This window comes from Astatotilapia calliptera, chromosome 7 (genome assembly GCF_964374335.1).
Source record: "Astatotilapia calliptera chromosome 7, fAstCal68.1, whole genome shotgun sequence".
NCBI classification, from domain to species: domain Eukaryota; kingdom Metazoa; phylum Chordata; class Actinopteri; order Cichliformes; family Cichlidae; genus Astatotilapia; species Astatotilapia calliptera.
Genome location: NC_137428.1, coordinates 57,764,836 through 57,783,578, shown reverse-complemented (window position 1 = coordinate 57,783,578; position 18,743 = coordinate 57,764,836). Strand labels below are relative to the sequence as shown.

Here is an 18,743-nt window from a genome sequence, read left to right as displayed (position 1 = left end):
AAGAAGGCAGTTACACAACACAACTCTCACCCCCGCCCCCCCAAAAATCCCTCTCATTACAAAAGATAACCCAATATCCAAATATTAAGGTTGCTGTCCTCCTCCAGTAAATCCCAAGCTTGCCCGCTACAACATTGCAATTAAAATTCTGTTTGATTATATATTGCACTTGCACATTTTTTTAAAGTCACTGCTTGAAGGCGGAACTTATCTGATTAGTTCCAAGGCTTGTGGTGGTGGTGGTGCATCATTCCTGTTGAGTCATGACTGCAGGTTACAAACATCCTTCCCTATCTGTAATTGATCAAAGCTTTGTTTCTCCCCTTGTAAATATTCCAAGGCTCTCGAATTCAGTCTCTACCAAGAGTTTCTTGCACCAAACTATTTCATTAATGAGCCCAGTGAAGTATGTAAATCAAAGTAACAAGCTGTGCAATCTGTTTGCATTAATATAGCTGTAGGCCATCTCCCTTTAAAGTGAACCTAATCCTGAGAGAGGAATGGGATCATTAGCTGCTCTACTCGCATCCACTTCTCTCATTAGCAGACCAGTCACCACGAGGATATATTGCTGTAGTAGTGTGTTTTAATATTCATGCTTTCAGGTGGAGCACAACCTCGAGCCCCCTCTGTTTCTCTTTGTCACACAAGGCATCCCAGACAACACAAAGGCAGCACTGCTCCTGACACACTGACAGACTGCCTCCCTGCTCTCCATTCAGACCCCCACCCCACACACACACACACACACACACACACACACACACACACACAAAGAGACACTGGAGAATATAAGAAAGCCATTCGGTTAGACCGACCCAAACAGGCTATGCTATACACCCACATTTAGCGGCCTGTTGACAATTATAAGAAAGCATAAACTGCTCGTGTGTGAGCTCATACTTCAACGAGTGTGTAGCAAAAGCTTCTGGCATCTTGTCTTCTGCTACGCTCTTTCATGTATCCCAGCAAGCCAATGCAGGTCAGGCTAAGTTTAAAATCCAGGTACTGTAACGCTCTGTTGGGGCACCTGAGCCGAGTGTGAAACAGCAATGAAAGACAAAGACCTCATCCAGAGGGTACCAACGGAGCAATGGCCCTTTGCAGTCTTTACACAACGCACCAGCTCTTTCATTATCAGCAAAAACTGACTGATAAAGTGTGACTGAAAAGAAGCTGCTTCCACGTATCAAATCCTCAGCAAGGGGACTGTAGAATGCCACTATAGACAGACAGACAGTATAGCGAGGTAATCTGTTCAGCCAATCATGACACTGGCGTGCACCGATGGTGGTAAACAGAAATGACAGATTACGTCTCATGAAACATTTAGACCTAGCAGAGATTTTAATGATTTATATGAAGTATTGCAACAGCATCAGCCTCTATGAGATCGGAGCACACAGACATATGCATATCTTTCATCTCTAATACACAGGTTCTATGTGTATTAAGCCTGGGCTGGACACTTCTGAGGGTCCTCACAATGTAAAGTCAGTCAAGAGACCGAACTGCAGACATCACAGATCACTGAGTTTTCACACCATCCATCCATTTATTTCTGCTTATCCAGCTCAGGGTCGCTCTGGGGCTGGAGCCCATCCCAGCTGTCACAGGGCGAGAAGCGGGGTACACACTGAAAAGGTCGCCAGTCTGTCAAAGGGCAAGCACACAGAAACAAATAACCGTTCACACTCACATTCCCACCCAAGGCCAGTTTGGAATCACCAGTTAACCTAAAAAGCAGGTTTGGGGGATGTGGGAAGAAGCCTTAGTACTCGGAGGGAAACCACACAGGCACAGGAAGAACACAAAAACTCCACACGGTGTTTTCATGCTGGATAACGTAAACTATAATAGCTATGAATAGTTTTATGCCATATCGTATAATCTTTGATAAATTTTTGCATGATATAAAAATGTCATATTGTGATGTCATATCAATAGCAATGCCATGAATCTATGTTCTGTGCAACAGGACAAGCCCAGGCATGTCTGAGAGCAAGAGCAACATCTCATCTTCCAACTACAATTTAGGAGGTTTGGTATGTCAACAACTTCCAACAAAGCACAAAAAATATGCAAGAAACATTTTATATAGTGCCATTTATATTTTATATAGCATATTTTTGCAATTTTATTTTTGCAATTTTATGTAGCTCCAGACATGTTACAAAGTTTAGTTACTTTAGCTATTGTTAAACTGAAGTGCTAACCAGTTATTTTACACTTTTACGTGAAATACCGAGAGAGAACACTCACTAGACCAGCGGTCTTCAACCCCCAGGCCTTGGACTGGTACCGGTCCGTGAGTCGTTTGGTACCGGGCCACGAGAGTTGAGGCTCAGGTGTGAAATGTATGGTTTTCGGGGTTTTTATCGGTTTTCAGCGTTATTTTATTATCGTTTTTATCGTTAACTCTGTTTTCCTGGGTCTTTTCACGTGTGTTATGAATAAATCTTCTTTTTTTCGGTCCCGGTACTAGTTTTATTTTGTTGTATTTATCCGCGACACCTTAAAGGCCGGTCCTTGAAAATATTGTCGGGCATAAACCGGTCCGTGGCGCAAAAAAGGTTGGGGACCGCTGCCCTAGACACACCCTTGTGCTTCTACATTTTTCATGCTGGGTCACTGCATATAAAGCTGTGCCACTATTATTGCATAGTGCTGCTGGCACTGTTTCAGTAGACTCACACTTCAAATTAGGAAGTGTGTCATTAGTGACAAAAGCTCATTGGAAAAGAAGGATGGGACATTCCCTCTATTTACTTACACTTGTAAATGAAGCTGGATGGAAGCATTAATAATCCACTGTTTAGTATCTTTTTCTATCAGAAAGCCACATTTTCCACCCCTTGCTGCAAATAAACATTTGTTTTCGAGCTAGCCACATTCCCCAATGAAGATTTTTACTTGAGATGAACTTATCCTGACTATTATTTTTTTTAATCTGAAACACTTTCAAATTAATATAAGAAACCACATGCTAACGGACATTTGTTTATGCACAGCTCTCTTTACATCCCACCATTTCAAAAGAATATATCCATTAAATATATGGTATCAAACACCTGTTCAAACCGGTATAAACAATATATCAGTATGTTTATTTACATTTTATAACTCTGTTCACTATTATTAAATTAAAAGTTGGATTGTATTATTCTAGCTCAGACTTTTTTCCTGCAGCAGAATTCTTGACTTGTCCCACTAAAACACAACAGTGACCAATTCATCAATTAATTTTATTACTGACAAAGATGTTTAAACAAGAAAAAAGGTGCATAAAATCAGCTACTGCATTTGAACACGGGCCAAAAATATTAGCAATAAGGAGATCAATAAAACCATTTTATTCCTTTTAGACTTCATAAAATATCTAAACACCAGATGGGAATAACAAGAGTAAATATGCATCAGTGGAGCAGTCCCATGATAGTCCTGTTGTAGACAAACATGACAACAGTCAAATCACTACTAGGATCCTCTGGGAGTACTCAGGGAATAAATTACCTTCCTGTAACTGCTAACGGCTACATCTTTGTCTGTGGCCTTTTGGAAGAGAAATCCTGACCACTGAGTGATCTCACATTTTGTTAGAGTAACTGTGGAGTCCCCGTAGCAACAGCTGAGCTGCTGGCACTGTGTTTCAAAGTGAAGCACCCTCAATAAGGCTACCATCCCCCTGCAGCCTCCTCACCAAGAGGTCAGCAAATCTCAGGAAAACTTCCAGAGGATTGATTGTATTCACTTTGTATTCATTTTGGTTAAATAATATAAAACTTCAGCAAACTCTTTATTTTCTTAGCATATTTTTTTCTCGTAGGTGATAGAATTGAGACTGGACTGTGAGCGACTGGCTGTGTTTTCAAATAACAAAACAGCTGTTAGAAAAAAAAAAGGATAAGCATAGGTTTCTAAGAAGATAAGCTATAATTTACTTTATCAGTGGAGGAGTTGTGCAGTTGCTCCACTGTGCCAAAAAAGCAATCACATTTTTCTGCACTCCTTGAATTCAACTAAAAAGATGGTGGAGATGGTGGGGGGACCTAGCCAACAGTGTGTGTCTGACTGTCAACCCACAGCCTCCACCACAGATAGATCTGCAGATCCAGAAGTGGCCAACAAGACTGCAAAGAGAGAATGTAAATAATGGACTTCTGCAAAACTGTAACTACAAATAAAATTGAATTCATAGTCACGTTGGTAGCACAGTGGTTAGCACTGTGCACGTACAGCATGGAGGACCTGAGTTTGAATGTACTGGATGGCTACGGCACCCTAAGATACTTTGACTTCCTCCGACTGTCTAAAATCAGTCATGTTTGAAAATTCTAAATTGGATCCAATGGCTATTTGTCTCTCTCCTGTCTGTGGACAGGACAGCAGTCTCGACCTTTCATACTATAACAACTTAATGGATATATGCTTGTGTTTTTTTGTTCTTTAACAGCCAAAATAAACGAGATAGCTCCCTGTGACACTAAACTAAAGATGGATCGATTCAGCCCCCCCGGATTGTAGTGAAGTAATGTTGGCCCACTATTTTTTACAACATTGCTTCAGTTCATTGAGGTTTGTGGGCATTTCTTTATGCACAGCTCTCTTAACGTCCCACCATTTCAGGAAATTTCAATGGTGTTTTGAGATGGACTGTCACTGAGCTGTAGATTTAGAGCTTGAGATCACTGTCATGACAAAATTATGGCCAAGCTTTGGCTTTTGGACAGATGACCTCACGCTCTAGAATACTTTGGTATACTGATGAGTTCATTGTTGACTCAATGACAGCAAGGTGCCCAGGTCCTGTGGCTGCAAAACAAGTCCAAATCATCACCCCTCCACCACCATGCTTGTCAGTTGATATGCTGTGTTTGGTTTTTGCCAAACATGGTGCTTTGTATTATGGCCAAACATGTCCACTTTGCTCTTGTCTGCCCAAAGGACATTGTTCCAGAGGTCTTGTGGTTCTTTTAGATGCAAACCTAATCTGTGCTACCACATTCTGCTTCTACATTTTGGATAAAATTTGTTAAATATATAATGACACAGTTTAATATTCCTTGAGGGGTTGTTGACTGGAGGTTGGTTTTATCCACTTCTCAAACTGTTAGGACCAGATGATTTTTTTCATCATGTCCTCATCATAAAACCATAGAACTGAAAGAGGGTGTAAGGTCCTTTTCACGTGGTGTATTTTACAGTGATGTCCTTTAAAGGTGACATAATATTACCGGGACCTAAATCTGTTTTCCCAGTGACAAGTGTTATATCCCCACATACACACACACACACACACACAGAGGTTCATGGTGTGAAAGCAATATCAGCTACACGACTGTAAGCTGATAATAATGCTGGAGTTTTGCTTCAGTAGAAGGTAAAAAAAAAATGACAGTATATTCTCTTTTCACAGTGGGCACACCCACTGTCCTTGAAAAATAATACAGCTTTTTTTTTAAAAATGTGATTCATCTTTTATTCTCAGGAAATGACAAAAATGAGAGACAGCTAATTCTCAGGCTGACTCTGTGTGGCAACATTGCATTGCAACATTAAAATCACAGAGCAGAAAAAGCCTGAGGGCAAAGAGGATTTCAGGCACTTCCATCAACCTGCATGGAGACAAGAACTCATCTTACAGGGCGGTCTAATGAGATGTGCTCACTTTCCCTTCCCAAACATAGTGGAAAGATCCATAATTCATTAAAGCAAAACTTATGTTCGTGCATTACAGCTGCCACCACTTTAAAAAGACGGACACATTTCCTGCCCTTCTTCTGAAAGCCCTTGGTGCCCTGCTTTGCTCTGGTGCATGCGTACTTTGTGCTTTTAATTTCTGCTGAAGGTGGTTTTATTATGCAGACACCATGGGGGTGGTTACACTCCACTGAATTAATGTCACCTGATTGGATGCCAGGGAATGGAAGAAGGGTAAAAATATGAATATGGAGCCTTTGAAAAGTTTGAAAGTGCATTGAAAAAAAAATCAGGTAAAAGAGAGGCTCAACGAGTATATGACCTGAGCTAGTTTGCATCCCCTGTTTTTGTTTTCCTGGTGGGCCATGAAACCGATGTGGCTAGTCAGGTGGATTTTACTCCTCCCTCCCTGGGCCAGGTTAGGCAGAAAGATAACCAGGATGCCAGACAATCACAGCAGAGCTACAGCATTCTCCTCTTGCACTCCACTCTTCTCTTTTCCACCCTGGTGACGTCAGCCCCCTAGACCACACGACTCTGCTGCAAACAGCACACCTGCTGGCTTCACAGTCCATCTGGCCCCGCTCCATGTCTTGCTCAGCTCTCCGAGCAGAAATGCAGATCTGTTTACAACCTGGGCACACAGTCACGATCCTATAGTAGCTGCGGTTTGCATTTCACGCTTGCTCGCTGGGGGAAAGAGGAGTGGTGGCTCTGTAGCCCGCTGGTGACAGCAGACACTAAAGTGACAACAATCACGCGTCTTATTAGGGTTTCGTTGTTCCCATTACAGGTTAAACAATTCCTCGGTATGCTGCAAGATGGTTTTGCTGTGTGTTTATCTACATGTCGCTGACTAATCAGGAGAATTCTCCCAGGGTTTCCTTACATCACTTCACCACAACTCCACAGCATCCACAAACAGAGCAGCCGCTGTCTTGTAATTGAAGTGACAGGCCCTCTCACCTACTACTAAAATCAGCATGAACATAAAACTGCACCATCATCAAAGCAACGCTGGGAGTAGAGAGAGACCAAAGGGAGGGAAAGACAGTTATTATGATCAGGGCCTGGGCTTGTTTTAAGTTTTTAAAGAAATATGCCTGCGCTGACAATATCAATCGTTTGTTTTGGGTTCTGGAAAATCCCTCTTAAAAGAGGACATGTGCCGTTCGTGAACACCGGGAAGCTGCAGCCATTTAATCATCACATCCAACCCTGCATCAACAGCACATGGCACATCTTTGGTTTTATCAGTGTAGTGGCACATTGTGCAACTGAGGGGGCATGTTTCATGGGATACCCTATGTGCATTGCTGGAAACTGCATGGACAGCGTTACCAACAGCCTCCCTTCTCAAGATTGGAGAGGATATTATTATTATTATTATTATTATTATTATTATTATTATTATTATACAGAGGGAGGGGAACTGCTTTCATTCATTACTTTAAGAGGATAGTGAGCTTCTGGCAACCACTCAATCCGAGCTTGAGTTATGTCTGTACTACAAGGCTCCCTGACGTCTCTAATCCCACGACCGAATTCTCTGATGGTTGAGGTAATAGTAGGTCATGAAAGGGGGAGAAAAAAGGTTTGCACAAGCCTATTCGGGATGGCAAAATAAATAACTACACGTTTCTATTTTAGGTCTAATTTATCTTGGTTGACACCAGCAGCAGGAGCAGGAGCAGCAGCGGGGCATTCAGGCACTTGCTGCCACCCCCCCTGATAAAACACTTGCTTTTCTGTCTGCCAGGTCAGACACAATCGCAGCGCGCTGTGGACTGAATAAACAGGTGACTAACCTGAATGGTGCACGTATATTCCGTGTCGTCCAGCAGCCTGACCGTGCAGTTGTATTCCCGCTCAAGATTCCTGACGCTGCCACTCATAAATCGGCTCAACATCTTTCTCTCCCAGGTTTCGCCGCTCTGCGTCTACAGGACCAGAACAATAAACTCGAACACCAGCATGCAAGTGAATGTCACATTGACCGCATTTCCCGGTCCCCTGAACGACCAGCAGCCACGGATTCAGCCGCCGAGGCAAGCACCATTGTTGTCCCGTTAAGTTTTCCGTGCTGTGGGCCCGTGCTGAGAGCGAAATCCAAGGATGCCCGCATCCAGACCCAGAGGCTGCTCAGCCCTGCTGCTGCTGCTCTGTGTGTGTGTCTGTGTGGAGCTGAGGATTATCTCTCACCATTCACTGCTGCCACTTGAGCAAGCGGGCGGGTCCAAATGAAAACTGACGTCAAAGAGAGCCAACGGGAGTGTGAAGTTTCAGTATATACTGATTTTCTTTTCTTACGCCTAATTTTCCCATGACCAGCAATTATGCATTAGAAAACTTTTAAAAGGTTAGCTTCTTTTTATGACTCCCTCAGTATGAAGTTAAAATTATTCACCCAAATCATGCTGTGCGAGGAGCAGTGTGAATCCTTTAATGGGTCTTTGGAGGTAGACTTCAGGTTCACGATGAAACGTTGGAGAGAAATCAAGCTGCTCCTGCCTGGCTGACCTAAAACCAGCGGCGTCGGGTGTCACACAACTTCCCAGGTGGTGGATATTAAATGTGTTGGGCTGCCACCTGCAGGCCATTCGTTGTCATTGCGGCAAGCAAATTGAGTGAAAATGTTTCGTCAGCCTAAAACGGAAATGCAAAGCTCGTATTACAACAACAACAAAATCACGTTAAAGTGGCGTAAGAGTGTATTAACAATTTAAATCGATAAAAACAAACCGTCCGGAGGATGACGTACATCTCTGCCGTGACCCGGATTCGAACCGGGGTTGCTGCGGCCACAACGCAGAGTACTAACCACTATACGATCACGGCGAGCTAACGGGGACTGACTGCACCCCGCTTATTTTTGTCTTTAAGTAGAGTACGTCATCACGATGCTTCGAGGTCGAAAATTTATTTATTTTAACCGTCGCCTAATCCACTAATCCACATTTATGTCCAAGACATGAGTTTTTCATAATCAAACACTTGAAGCTAATTGTTGTTGGATCACAAATCTAAATTGTCTGGTGAAAGTGCCTTGCTCAGAGGTTAGAGGAGATCTAGACTATTTTGAGCTGCAATTGTAATTGGTTTTTTGGGGTTGTTTTTTTTTTACATTTTCTTTCATAACTAACAGACTACTTGAGATAAAAAAAAAAAAAAAAGCATGTACCAATAAACACACACATATATACAATAATTAATAGTGCGGTTGATATTTTTACTAGCAAGGTCAAGACTACAATATCCGTTTCTTATGCAGGAAGTCGGAGAGCTAGAATTGCCCCCCCCGTGGGCATTATGTCCACCTGCTATATGGTAAAATGTAATCACATTATTGTAGAAGTACAGTACTATACAACTCACGAGTCACCCCTTAATTCTATTTTGTTTCCAGTTCGCCAGACTTTTTGTAAGTTTAAAAAAAAGATCTTGAGCAATAATCTCGAGTCAAAGTTTTTTGGACACTCATTTTCACACCATTTTCAGCTTTTTTTTTAGACCATGGTTTTTTGTTTGTTCTATTGTTCCATTTGCTTGTTCTGCCACTTAACACTGACCAGTGAACCATTCAAGCATAAGAAAATGCAACTAGCCAAAGGCACAAACCAGTGTTGGGTCTACAAATGACAGACTCAGCAATCTTAAATTGCATCTTTAAGCACTTTTAAGCTGTTTATAGCAGCCTGTTGTAAAAACACATAATTTATTCCCATTTCTTTACCAGAATCTGCAGAAATTGCCAAAGATAGAACAGTTTGACAGGATCCATAAGATATTTTTTGCACCAACAAGGTGATTCCCAAAAACCTGACAGCTGAAAACTTGGCTTATAGCTGCACTAAAATAACATTTTAAAAAGAGGACACTGAAAAAGTGGAGGACGAAGGCAGAAGTGGTGAGCTTAAAAAGCAAAACAAAAACATGGCAGATGAGCAGTATCTCAAACTCATGTTCTTAAGAAATATGAAAAAAAACAAAAAAAAAAAAACAGAAAAAAACAAAGTTGATGAAATCATAAACTGAAGACTACCTAAAGAAATTACAAGAAAGCTGCCTAAGACAGTTCAGACTTTTTTCGATGAATAAAGGTGATCATAGCAAATATTGTCTTTCAAGCTCAACAGAATTGAACAAACTCTGTTTTTGTCTTATTTGCTGTATTTCCATGTTCCAATAAATCAGAGCACCCATATCCCAGTTTACTGAAAACAATATAAAGAACTGAGGGGTGGCTTGAGACTTTTGCACAGTAATATATCGAATAATGCAACCCACAGCATTTTTTAGACTGTATACGACAAAATTAATTTATCTGTTAGGTATAGGCTATGCACTAAAGGAAAAAAAATCTACTTTGATTTTTCCAGACTTAGCAGCTACTTGAGATTTTAATTCTTCGTTTTGAGCTAAAAGCAAATTTTACTCAAATATAGTGACAATCTGATAATGTACGTTAGGTTTAAGACTTAAGACAGACAACAGATATTAACTGAATGTTTCCAGCACCTTATTGAATTAATGCCATGAAGAATTTAGACAATCCAAAGGCAAAAGACGGCCCAACCCAGTACTAGCGAAGTTAAAACTGACATATTTTAATTTATTCTACAAACTTGAATTAAGCATCACTGTGAAAATGCTCCTTGAGAAAAACAAACAAACAAAAAAAACAACAACCCCAAAACAATTAAAATGTAGATTTTAAAGTTCAACAGCAAAACATATTGATATAATAAATTGCTTGTTTGTTTTTGTTTTTTTTAAAAAGTGATCAACGTAGTATTCTTCATTAGATAAATTACTGACAGTATTGTCTTCATTTAATAATTTAGGCCAGCCAGCTTGCCACTGATGGAAAAAACAAAAGTGTTATATACAATTAATGTTTTCTAAGCATATAATTTATGATGAAAATCAGCTTACAGTGTTATTGTGCCTACTAATCTAACAGCTGAAGGCTGGTAAGACAAAAACAAACCTCAATCACTTTCTCACTTATACATTATCATCATCATTCATAGACAAGTACAAACATGTTTACAGCAACTGTAAACAAAACAAGAGATTTCCAACCAGTATTTACAAAAGTAGTACCAGAAAGTTTTAATGTGGACAGCTGAAGTCGTTCTCATCATTCTCTTCAGGTTCATTGCTCCACGTAACAGGAATTTTAGCAGCACACACCGCCTTTCTAGTGAAAGGGCGGCATGACCCAGTCTGATGCAGCGGGGGATTGCTGCTAGCGATGTTGCCCATGCTTTTAGCAAAAGCGCCTTCTCGTGTCCTGCCTGCTGCTCCATGATTCCTCCTGTACAGCTTGCAGGAAGCCACGAGAGGCTTTCCTATGTCCACCTGCTGGCTTTCTGTCTGACGCAGTTTACTGTCTCTGTGAGTATAGTGTAGATCCACCTTTATGACCATAGACTCCTAAAAAAAACAAAAAAACAAAAACAATTATTGTAAGGAGTAAACACTATTAGAGAAAGGTATTAGTATAGATATATGGAGACATACCTTGAGCTTCTGAAGAGCACAGAGCCTCAGAGTACAGTCTGGGTTAACATTATTCATAAGTAGTAGTGAGTCCATCTCCTCTGACCTGCCAGACCTGGAAAATATGTCTTCCATTGTCTGAGGATTAAAAGCACAAATAATGTTATTATTATTATATATGTAAACCATCTTCATCAATATAAATAAACAGCTGTATTTACAGTGGTTTGGCACTGAATCGTTGCTAAAAAAAGTGCAGTATCACATTCAAAAATCAGCCACTAGATGTCAGGATTACGCAAGAGTCAAAGTCAGCCAAACTGACGGAATTATTTCACAAGAGCAGAGCTGCTCATAACCATTACTGCTTCCTGAGTCATCTGCGGTTGCAGCATGCTGGAAGCCTATATATGGGCAGAACTTCCTCACACATGTGAAATGTGGGTGTGAATGGTCATCATTGAGAAATTCATTTTGTCTAGTGGAAACTGACAAGCATTTTGCCATGAGCCATGTGGAATTTGTCGTGTAGGGACAAGCTGAGAATTTTATCCAAATCCTGAGTTTACTGATAGGCTTTGCCAAAAATCAAAAGCAGTTATGTAACAGTTACATTTCAGTGTATTGCAATTTAGACATACTGCCATTAACAATGCCCCTGCCTTTGTACTCCAGGGCCTACTTAGGCTTGTTCGGATAGCCGAATTTGGTGAAAAAGTCTGACAGTGAAGTGGAAAATAAGAAATACTTACAGGTATACTGCTTAGTGTGACCACGCAGTCCTGGGTATGGGGGCCTGTGGTCTTTACAGTGGCAAAAGCTACGAGAACATTAGAGTACAAAGCTGAGAAGCTGACTTCCACTTCTACTCTGCAAAGAAACATCAGCCGCTTCTTCCGTGGTAGCTCTGAAAGCAGATGTGAAACGTTTTTGGTTTTTTTAAATAGAAGGGAAAAAAGCATGCATAAAAACATGTTCCAAAACTTATTCGACATTTCATTTTTTTTTTTAATCATGATGCTATTTACTTAAGGAGGATTTTGCAGAGCCCATGACCAAATTAGGACTTTCAGCAACTCATTTATCTCAAGCCACAGACTTTTATCTTCCATCTAGGAAGAGTTCTTAGATTAATCCACAATATCAAGAAAATACGAGGAAGTCTGAGTTGTCAAAACAGACTTCCTTCCATCAAAGGGGAAAATGCACAGCGTAAAATAAACCATTTCCCTCTTTGCATTAATCAAACGGAATCATGAATTATGCTGAAAAAATCTTAAACCACAGTGTGCAGATTTAGTTTGTCACACATTGTTGAGTAGGAGGTGAGAAAAAGGTTAAACAGTATCAATCACTCTCTTTGTGGGGATTTATGTTTCAGCGAGAGAAATCTACGTCATGACCGCAAACACCTCCGATGTAACTAACAGCACGTCGGGTCAACGAAGCCCACAGCCACTATTGTTACTGGCCCGTTCGGCACAGTCGCTTCCCTCTTGTACATTTCCAGCTGCTTTTTTGAATTCATCAGCATGAGACTAACAATCATGGCCTCGATATAAGTACTCTCAAATGTCAGCAAATTCCTGGAGGAGGATTGCTGAAATATCGGAATGGACGTCAGGGAATTTACAAACAAGTGCAAAAACTAGAGGAACAGATATGTTTGACCGTGAAAAACACTGACCGTGACAAAGAGGAGTATTTTTTTTCCTATCATGGCTTGTGCAGTTTATTAAAGACTGCGACATGGCCGCATGTTAATTTGTTTTGCTTCAGAGGAAAATAAAGCATATTTGCACATATTCTGTCACCAGCAGTAACATCGATAAAGACAAAAAAAAAAAAAAAGAAGGAAAATGTTCTCCCATCTCACCATTTGCTTGTCTCCAGCAGGCATCTCGCAGGTGAAGCTCTTTTGTGTGGCCGGTGGTTCGAACTGGATCTGCAAGGGATCGTGGTTCCTTCAGTGTGTGTTTGATCTCCACCGCCTGTTTGCCTGTGATTAGAGGATCTCTGCCCAGATCTGGTGGAGAAAAGGAGGGGTTCAGATGGAGGTAAATACAATGAAATACAGCAGCTACACACGTTTTTAGCGTTTCTTTGGCCCCTTCCTTTAACTCGGTCCTGTTTAAACAACTTTAAGAAAATCAGCACTGCTTGAAAACTTTGGCAACCTTGCAATTGTCCTAGTGGTCTGTTCATCTTAGGACAGCAGTGAGTGAGGAATGTTCCAGAAACAAATATGAGAGATTCATCAGAATCTCATGGTTGTATTTGAGGAACTCTGGGATATTTTAAAAAAAAAAGGCATTTTTAAAATTCACTGTTACTGATGACACGAGTTTTGGGAAAAAACCCTATTCACAAGATGTCAAGCATGCAAAACAAAAGTCATTAATAGGACTAAACGGGGGATATTCAGGGAGAACTAAAACTATGCTCACAGAATAGGACACAAATTTAGAGTTGTCATCTGAATAAAGCAAGTACACTCCTTTAATGAGAGGGTTATTGCTATAACACAAACAACCAAACGAGAGGCTTAAAGAGGCTCACAAATTTAAAATAAATAAATAAGTTAAAAAAAAAGAACAATTTTCATATCCAACACCACACTTATTCATTTAAATATTTTCACACACAGAGACAGGGCTGTCAGCAGGATGTCCTGTTCTGGTAAGTCTAATTTGTTAGTGAGCCCATGAGAGCAGTGGCAGGGAGTGCCCAAACTGCAGAGCAGCTGTCTTGCACTCTGCAGCTCTCAGGTTTCTTGCTCTTCTCTATCCAACAGTGTGAATTTCCAAAGAATGAGGTCACATGCTAATGGCATTTTGAAAATTTCTTCTACCGGGGGCCCATCAAACTGACAAACACACTGAACAGCTTCCCTTCATCGGCACAGTCATCGCTTTACTTACAGGACCCGAGTAAACAACATTAAAATGAGATACAAGCGATTCCAAAAGTTGTCTGTGGTCCGTGGTGTATACCAAAGGGCAACCTGTTCCCCTCGGTGCTGTTTACCCTTCATCTCTAACTGTCAGCCTACTGAATTATGTGTTTATATCCCTAATAAACTGAACAGAAACAAAAAGAAGGAAATGTACATTTTTAATTGATATGTATGGTTTTCTTAAAAATGAAACAAATGATTTTGGTGTCAGCCACATTAATGTCTCACTCAGTCAAAGCCATTTCTATTGATATAGCAGCCCTTTATATTAGGCATTTTGGAAATGAATCATCATGTAAACAAAGTAAAAACCCCATTCTTAATTTTCCAATTTAACTCTTACCCTCTGAAACCTTCTCTAAAACATGCGTGACTTTCTCAGCTTGCAGGACGTGCTTGTTCAAGTACTTTGTAAAGATCCCAGTACTCTTGCCCCCGTCCTGGACCTCGAATGCTTCAGCATCTTCGCACCTGTAATAATTAAAGGAGAGGGGTTATTTTTATTTTGCATGACTTTCTACAACAGTGACTTTCTAAAATTTTATGCTATAAACCAAAAACAAGCTGCACATGAAATCAATTAATTGATTTCCCCCCCCCATTTGCAGTTGAATACAAAACAATTAATACTACATACGTGGCATAACCGTAAACTGTGTTCCCGCTGGGTGCCAGTGGCTTGATGGCAGATAGTAAGGAACCCTGGTTGTACCTACAGAGTGAAATGAAGTTAAACAAATAACAAATCTATGTCATGTTAACTGAGCTTTTACAAAGAAATTTACATATCCAGATATCGGCTCCGTGCAGAAATTAATTATTGCACTTACCATTTTCTACAGGTGTCCAGCAGGATTACACTCAGTGCAGTCTGCCTTTCCTGCATGCTGAGCATGATCCTCTGCACACAGACACAGTTTTCGGTTCCGTACGGTTGCGGAGCATCGACGGACACCAAGTAATTCCTTCCCGCATGCTCATAACCATGGCCCGCATAGTAGAAAAGGCCTGTAGAGAGAATACACATCTGATTACTACGACAATAACAAAAGTGCTGCAGTAATTCTGCAGTCCTGGAATACATGACAGTCAATCTGAGGAGGTAACACATCATCATAAAGATGCCTGACTTCTAATCACATTTGTTTCATTATTAACAACAGAAAGAGAGAATAGAAGCAGATAATATCACCTCACAGCTCCAAACTGTGCTATTGACACCAACACTTTTTTATTTATTTATTTTTTAATAACACTAACACACTGTTACAAGTGGAACAGTAAAACATAAAAAGAACGAGTTATTTAACAAGCACGTGGAAATAGCCACACCGTCCCACATACGTATGAAGTCATACAGCCGTTATCTAACATTGATGACAAGATAAGAACCACGGAATATGACGAAGGAAGTTACAGTGCTTTAGGTGCCACATAAACCTCTAAATAACAGCATCAGCATTTTCTAAGAACAGCAGCTGAATACTGAAATTCAGCTAATGACAAAAGCTTTTTCCAAAAGAAATAGGCAGGAAAAAAAAATTATAACGCTCACCGTAAACGCCTTTGTCAAGGAGATGAATGAACTTCTCAATAGCAGTAAGCATCTCCTCTCTGGTCAGATCCAGCAAGGAGACGACTCTGAAGCCAAGCTGCCGCAAGAGGTTGCCGAGCTCATGAACATCCATGACGGGTGCCATCAAGGCCGGGTGGTTGGAGTAATTCAAGTTGCCAATAAGTAAGGCGACCTTATCAGTGGCTGCAAGAAAGTTCAATGTCTGATTCAAAAATCACTCCAACACAAGAAAATTCTCAAACACTCTGACAGTTTTCCTCTCCACACATCAAATGACAAGATGTTTCTTTCCATTAAACTTTACCTGTGAGCGCTGCTGGAGGAGGTTGATCACTCTTCACTAGAGATTGTGCTTAAAAAAAGAAAACAGAAAAAGGAAGCACAAAATCAGTTCATGTTAAACAAAAAACTGACCTAAAGTAGCATTTCTGTCTGGGGAGCATATAGAGAACAATAGAACTCAAAGATTCAATAGTATTCTCTGTGAAAGTCACTTTTATTCCAAGTAAGTTATAAACAGGAGAATCGCTTCAAGAACTAGTTTCACTTTACATCACTTTCCTGTTTTGTGTATAAGGCTTGAGCCCAGCACTATTTGGAGAACAACTTCCTTTTTAGTCTGTAGAAATGGGAAAGTACCTCCAGCATAATGGAAACAACTTAGTGCCTTAGAGCTAAACCAGTGGAATGAAAGGAGTGTGAAGCATTTATTTTTCTCCTTGACACATTTTATTAGTAATAGAGAAAGTAAAGGAATGGGAAAGAATACAGTCCTGAAACTGGGATAAGACAGGTATCACTGTACTGATTTTTGTTTTAGGTTTCACTTTCAGCTTACCAATGTCAACATCGACGGGCTCAGTCCACCTCTCTCCTAGTGTGTTAGATAGCGAGCACAGGTATGTTCCACTGTGTTCAGCTGTCGCGCGCTCAATCTGCAAATATAATAAATCACATTGTTCGTGTCTCTGTCCAAAAGTGAAATATTAACTACATTGTTTAATGAATTACACAGTGGGATCAGAGGTAAGAAAACACTCCATCTTCACCGCCGTTCCTCCTTACCTGCAGTGTACCGCTTTTCATGTCCAGCAGTGGCTGTCCATTTCTGTACCACTGGTAGGAAGGAGCTGGGACACCAAAGGCAGCGCATTGTAGAACAAGTTTTGTACCTGGTTGAATCTTTTGCGGCTTGGGGTTGGTGGCAATGTGAGGCTCACCTTGCCAGTCTATGGGCAAGCCTGACGATTCAAAGAAAAAGACGGGTTGAAATGAAAACTGCATCTATACGACAAAAATGACATGCAACCAGCATGATGATTTACCTGATTTATCAATGTCCAACACCTTGACCTTCACCCAGTTGCTGAACACACATTTATAGTACTGGTCATTCACTCGGCACACATAGAGCTGAGTTTGTTGAGCTCTGATGGTCAGATCAGCTAGAGTGCCATTAGGTACCTTAGGGAGGAAATCATTGACAGCAACAAACGGTCATTTGCACACTAAATCCAACAAGAGTGCTTGAAAACTAACTTCTTGAAAGTTAAATTCACATACTTCTTTTTTTGCACCATCTGTAAACCATTGGTAGTTGAGGATGCCCGTGCCCTGAGCACGGACACTCAGAGTCACCTTATGGTTCACAGGTACACACACAGAGACAGGATGACGCACTATCACAATTTCTAGTGAGGAAAAAAACAAAACAAAAAAGCGACAACTTCAGTTTCATAAAACCAAACTTAGTTCTGTTTCGCTGGAAAAAATAACACTAGTGAAACAGTGCTGGTGCTGAGATTAAAACATACCACTGATCATTGTGTGCTTGGGGAAGGATCCAGTCATCTGTGCATTTTCTTCTTCTGCCGAACTGTAAGAAAATCACTGCCTATAATATCCCCACGTACAGAAAAGAAACTCCAAATGAATGGCATGAAAAGGAAAACGATGTATTTAACCTCTCATTTCTAGTCAGGTCAGCTGTTAACCGTACAAAAACTCCAGGATATATTTAAAAACGTCCTAACTGAGTAATTAGGTGTTTAATATGACCGTAACTATTACGTGTTTTACTGCATACCTGCCGTCAACCTCGGACTAGTTGAGAAGCTGTCACCCCTCGGCCAGAATATGTTTTCCTGTTCTCAGGCTTCATAACTTCAAATTTATAGCCCGAACTCTTCCTCCCTTTCCCGGAACGAGAAGGCGCACGCACACATTACCGTTATGTCTGTAATACTGGAGCACCCTTACAACAAAGCAGTAAAGCCCAATCCATATCATGCTAAAAACAAACCCAAGTCTCCTTTTAGTTATAATACTGAAGCATATCTTACACTTAAGAAACAAAAGAGAGCATTTCTGTGCCTGTTAGAGCGATGTAAATTATTTAAATTAAAAGCCAAACTTCTTTTTCTGGCATTACGGTAATGAGCAATCTGGCCCTTTTCAGCTGATGCATAATCACTGTCTGAGGTCAGAGTCTGGAGAGCAGCAAAGTAAAACGGTGTTTTTCAGTTCTAGTTAGTTAGTTAGTTAGTTAGTTAGGCTAACTCAAACTTTACTAGATGTCTGTTCGTGGTGCAACGCGAATAAAAAATGTCACGTTGAAGACAAGCAAGCTTCAAAAACCTTGCGTCATAGCACAAATCTGAAATACGGAGTGTTTAAAATGTCTCTTTATATGTTTCAGTAGATATTATGGTCGACCATGAACGCTTATTGGCTGTTTATAAGCATTTAATTACAACATATTCCAACAATTTGTTTACTAATCTATAATATGTGGTTTTATTTTTGTAAAGTACACAATAAAATGTACGATTGAATGCCTATGTTCTATTTTTTTTAAAGGGGCATTAGGTTTTAATACATATACTGGCTTAATTTTGGGATATTTGCTTGTTAATGCTACATTTTATATAAATGTAATAAAATGTGATAGGGAAAAAAAAACCCACAGAGAACAGAGACAGACATTTGAGAGGAAAGAGTAAAATG

At 40.4% G+C, this 18,743-nt stretch overlaps 2 protein-coding genes and 1 non-coding gene across 7 annotated transcripts in view; all 3 read right to left on the bottom strand.

The window, feature by feature from the left end:
- The window catches only part of frmd5a (FERM domain containing 5a), a 75,416-nt gene extending 67,186 nt beyond the window's left edge, over positions 1-8,230 (bottom strand). For 3 of the 4 annotated variants that reach the window (XM_026175956.2, XM_026175960.2, XM_026175957.2), the window contains exons 1-2: positions 8,108-8,230; positions 7,509-7,640 (exon numbers count right to left, since the gene is read on the bottom strand). In XM_026175956.2, coding sequence (XP_026031741.1) covers positions 7,509-7,640; positions 8,108-8,116 — 141 coding nt within the window. In that variant the 5' untranslated portion in view covers positions 8,117-8,230. Of the gene's footprint in view, positions 1-7,508; positions 7,848-8,107 lie in introns of those variants that run through there. The other variant, XM_026175958.2, reaches the window with a different exon arrangement.
- A 236-nt stretch (positions 8,231-8,466) lies between these two features.
- Positions 8,467-8,538, bottom strand: trnah-gug (transfer RNA histidin (anticodon GUG)). Its single transcript has one exon. It is a non-coding gene; the product is annotated as a tRNA-His (tRNA).
- A 1,745-nt stretch (positions 8,539-10,283) lies between these two features.
- Positions 10,284-17,963, bottom strand: malt3 (MALT paracaspase 3). Of its 2 annotated transcripts, none has more exons than XM_026175953.2 (15): positions 17,824-17,963; positions 17,552-17,613; positions 17,301-17,428; positions 17,063-17,201; positions 16,803-16,978; positions 16,576-16,672; positions 16,042-16,089; positions 15,717-15,920; positions 14,992-15,169; positions 14,799-14,873; positions 14,505-14,632; positions 13,082-13,231; positions 11,958-12,112; positions 11,227-11,343; positions 10,284-11,139 (listed from the first exon to the last, which is right to left on the bottom strand). In XM_026175953.2, exons 2-15 carry the CDS (start codon positions 17,586-17,588, stop codon positions 10,816-10,818), a joined length of 1,956 nt encoding a protein of 651 aa, XP_026031738.2. In that variant the 5' UTR covers positions 17,589-17,613; positions 17,824-17,963; the 3' UTR covers positions 10,284-10,815. The 2 variants fall into 2 exon arrangements, with proteins under 2 accessions (XP_026031738.2, XP_026031740.2); XM_026175955.2 differs by having other exon boundaries at positions 17,552-17,631; positions 17,824-17,889.
- Between the last annotated feature and the right edge of the window lie 780 nt (positions 17,964-18,743).

What these genes read in the sequence shown, in the direction of transcription:
- malt3 (XM_026175953.2), bottom strand. Translation starts at nt 17,588, where the DNA reads ATGACTGGATCCTTCCCCAAGCACACAATGATCAGTG. An exon ending in CAAGCACACAATGATCAGTG is followed by an intron (nt 17,429 to 17,551) that starts GTATGTTTTAAT and finishes TTTCCTCACTAG; the next exon opens with AAATTGTGATAGTGCGTCAT. An exon ending in CCTTGACAAAGGCGTTTACG is followed by an intron (nt 15,170 to 15,716) that starts GTGAGCGTTATA and finishes TTCTCTCTACAG; the next exon opens with GCCTTTTCTACTATGCGGGC.